Source organism: Saprolegnia parasitica (assembly GCF_000151545.1).
Source record: "Saprolegnia parasitica CBS 223.65 unplaced genomic scaffold supercont2.1204, whole genome shotgun sequence".
In the NCBI taxonomy this organism is placed as follows: Eukaryota; Oomycota; class Saprolegniomycetes; order Saprolegniales; family Saprolegniaceae; genus Saprolegnia; species Saprolegnia parasitica.
The window spans coordinates 1-2,274 of NW_012157598.1; the positions used below are offsets into that span (position 1 = coordinate 1).

General features: G+C 58.0%; 2 protein-coding genes across 2 annotated transcripts; one reads left to right on the forward strand and one right to left on the reverse strand.

Moving 5' to 3' along the window:
* Window positions 1-95: 95 nt before the first annotated feature.
* On the forward strand, window positions 96-861 carry SPRG_18443 (hypothetical protein; the record flags this gene model as incomplete). The annotated part of the gene is made up of 3 exons (XM_012357882.1): window positions 96-191; window positions 247-471; window positions 523-861. 3 exons carry the CDS (start codon window positions 96-98, stop codon window positions 859-861), a joined length of 660 nt encoding a protein of 219 aa, XP_012213272.1.
* Window positions 862-1,570: 709 nt separating this feature from the next.
* Window positions 1,571-2,231, reverse strand: SPRG_18444 (hypothetical protein; the record flags this gene model as incomplete). Its single annotated transcript, XM_012357883.1, has 1 exon — window positions 1,571-2,231. One exon carries the CDS (start codon window positions 2,229-2,231, stop codon window positions 1,794-1,796), a length of 438 nt encoding a protein of 145 aa, XP_012213273.1. The 3' UTR covers window positions 1,571-1,793.
* Between the last annotated feature and the right edge of the window lie 43 nt (window positions 2,232-2,274).

Sequence of the window (2,274 nt, forward strand, 5' to 3'; positions counted from 1 at the left end):
CCGCTCGTAGGCCTCTTCCGTCGTTCTGTGTGTCCTCCTATTCTCGCCTGTTTAGACCGCCCTTTACGCCCGACGAACTCAAGTACCTCATCGAGATGGCGCTCGAGTACGGGCCGCAGTGGGCCTATATCCTCCAAGAAGGCCGCGCATGCGGACGTCTGCTGCCCTGTCGCACGACAAACAAGCTACGGGTACGACCCCTCACAGGCGTCCGAAGGACTCGGCCATGCATTGGATGCCCATTAGCACAAGTTTAGTCGGCTTGCGCGCAAGGGGGTTCGCATGTCGGCGGCCGCCAAGCGCCGCGCGAAGGAGACGCCCGAGATTCCCCGCAAGCACAAACCGTACACGCCCGCCGAGCTCGAGTATCTGCACATGGCGTACCAAGAACTCGGCCACAGCTTTGCTGCGATCTTGGACATTGGGCAAGCCATGGGGCTTCTAAAGGGCCGGACGCGCCCTGACATTACGGTCCGCCTTCACTTGAGAGATGCTTCGTGATCGATGCTTCTTGATACGTAGGTCAAGATCCACAGTACGATCAAGAAATTTGCGCGCTGGGACACGGCGCTCTTGGGCAAACACGCGCCCCGATCATTGCGCGTTGACGTGCCCGTTCGGTTCGGCACGCTTCCGCCGATGCTGTGCAACATGCGGCTCAAAATGAAGGTGTACAAGCTCAAGCGGTTCATCCACGCCGAGTACAACCTCGAGATGCCACTCTCGTACTTGTATGTGACGCTCGACGGCGACGACGACGCGCTGGTGCTGGACGACACCATGACGATCGACGAGTGCGTTGGTCCCAACGACATTGAGAACATCTGCTTTCGCGTCGCGATGACCCCGGGTGCCGTATGAGCCCTTGTAGCAATAAATGAAAATATAGATAGTGTTTGGATCCGACGGCGGCGACGCACCCGCGCAGGAAAAGCAAAGCAGCTCCTGACGACGCGTCGCGAGAGGAGCATTTTGTGTCAAGAGCGATAAGATGCGAGTCGCAGTGTGACGGCTCAAATGTCTCGAGCGCGATTGCATCACCTCGAGCGCCAACCGGTCAGAAGACTGGCTCCGCCGCAGGAAAGCCTCCCAGAGACACGATCCAGTGCCACGGAGCCGGATCAAGCTTTTGCGACCGTCGACCTGTCCAGCGATCGCCTGCTTTTGACGTATTTGATAGCGGGACGAGAGGTCGATTGACAGGAGCGTGGAAGGGATGCAGTCGCTTACAATGCAACATCGTTGTATGTGACTAGAGATTCTTGAGGTGCCGAGAGGTGGCCTGCAAGCTGAGTGAATGGTGGCGGCGTGCGCTTCGACTTGAACTTCAACGGCCAGAGACCCGCCTGGCGCAGTTGTCGTCTATGGTGTTGGTCGGAAACATCGTCGTCCTGGCTTGTGTTTCTTCCCTTTTCTTCTGGAATTCTGCTCTTTAAACTTCACAATCGACGCGAGAACGTCTGGCGCCTGCGTTGAAAGTCACTATTCAATCTATTCGTATTCTCTCGATCTTCCCAGTGACTGGTCGTCACACAAGTTGTGCTCCTACCAACGACCTACTCCCGAAGAACCAAGTAGTAGTATCGGTTATGGTGCCAATCAAGTAGTGAAAGACGAAAGCCTTGGGTAGCGTGGTGAGAAGGGTGATGTCGACGGACCCGTTGTACTCGGAAAAAAGTACGACGCTAAAGGTGGTAATAGCGACCCTATGTTGTGACGTACAACGACAGGGTGTTCAACCATCCATTCCACAGTTCCTGTGTTCGGTCTTTGCCATAATTTGATACCGCAACTCAGCCCGTCGAAAACTCGACCGACTTTTTGAGGTTGTTGTTGTAGTACAAAAAATCGTGGAAGCGAAAGTACGCGAGCATCTCGAGCGTGCCGACCGTGCTTTGCTGGTGGCAGTCGCGGCCGCGGTGGCCATACTGCGCGCAGACGCTGCAGCGGTGCTCGCCCGTCGCGTGGCGCTTGCTGCCGCAGAGCACGCAGCCCTCGGCGCGGTACGGGCACGCGTCGCCGCGGTGGTCCCCGCGCCGCGTGCAGTACCGGCACCGGTGGTGGTCCGTCTCGTGGTCGACGCGGGCACAGAGCTTGCACGGCTCGGTCGAGCGCGTCTTGGCCGCGTCAATGAGCTTGTCCATGCGGCGCGAGAGCGGCAGCATCGAAAAGCGCGTTGCGCGGCGGCGGCCCATCGACGCGCCGTCCTCCTTCAAAAACACCTTGAGCATCGCATCGGCGTAGCCTTCCGAGGTCGGCGGAAATGCATGCACC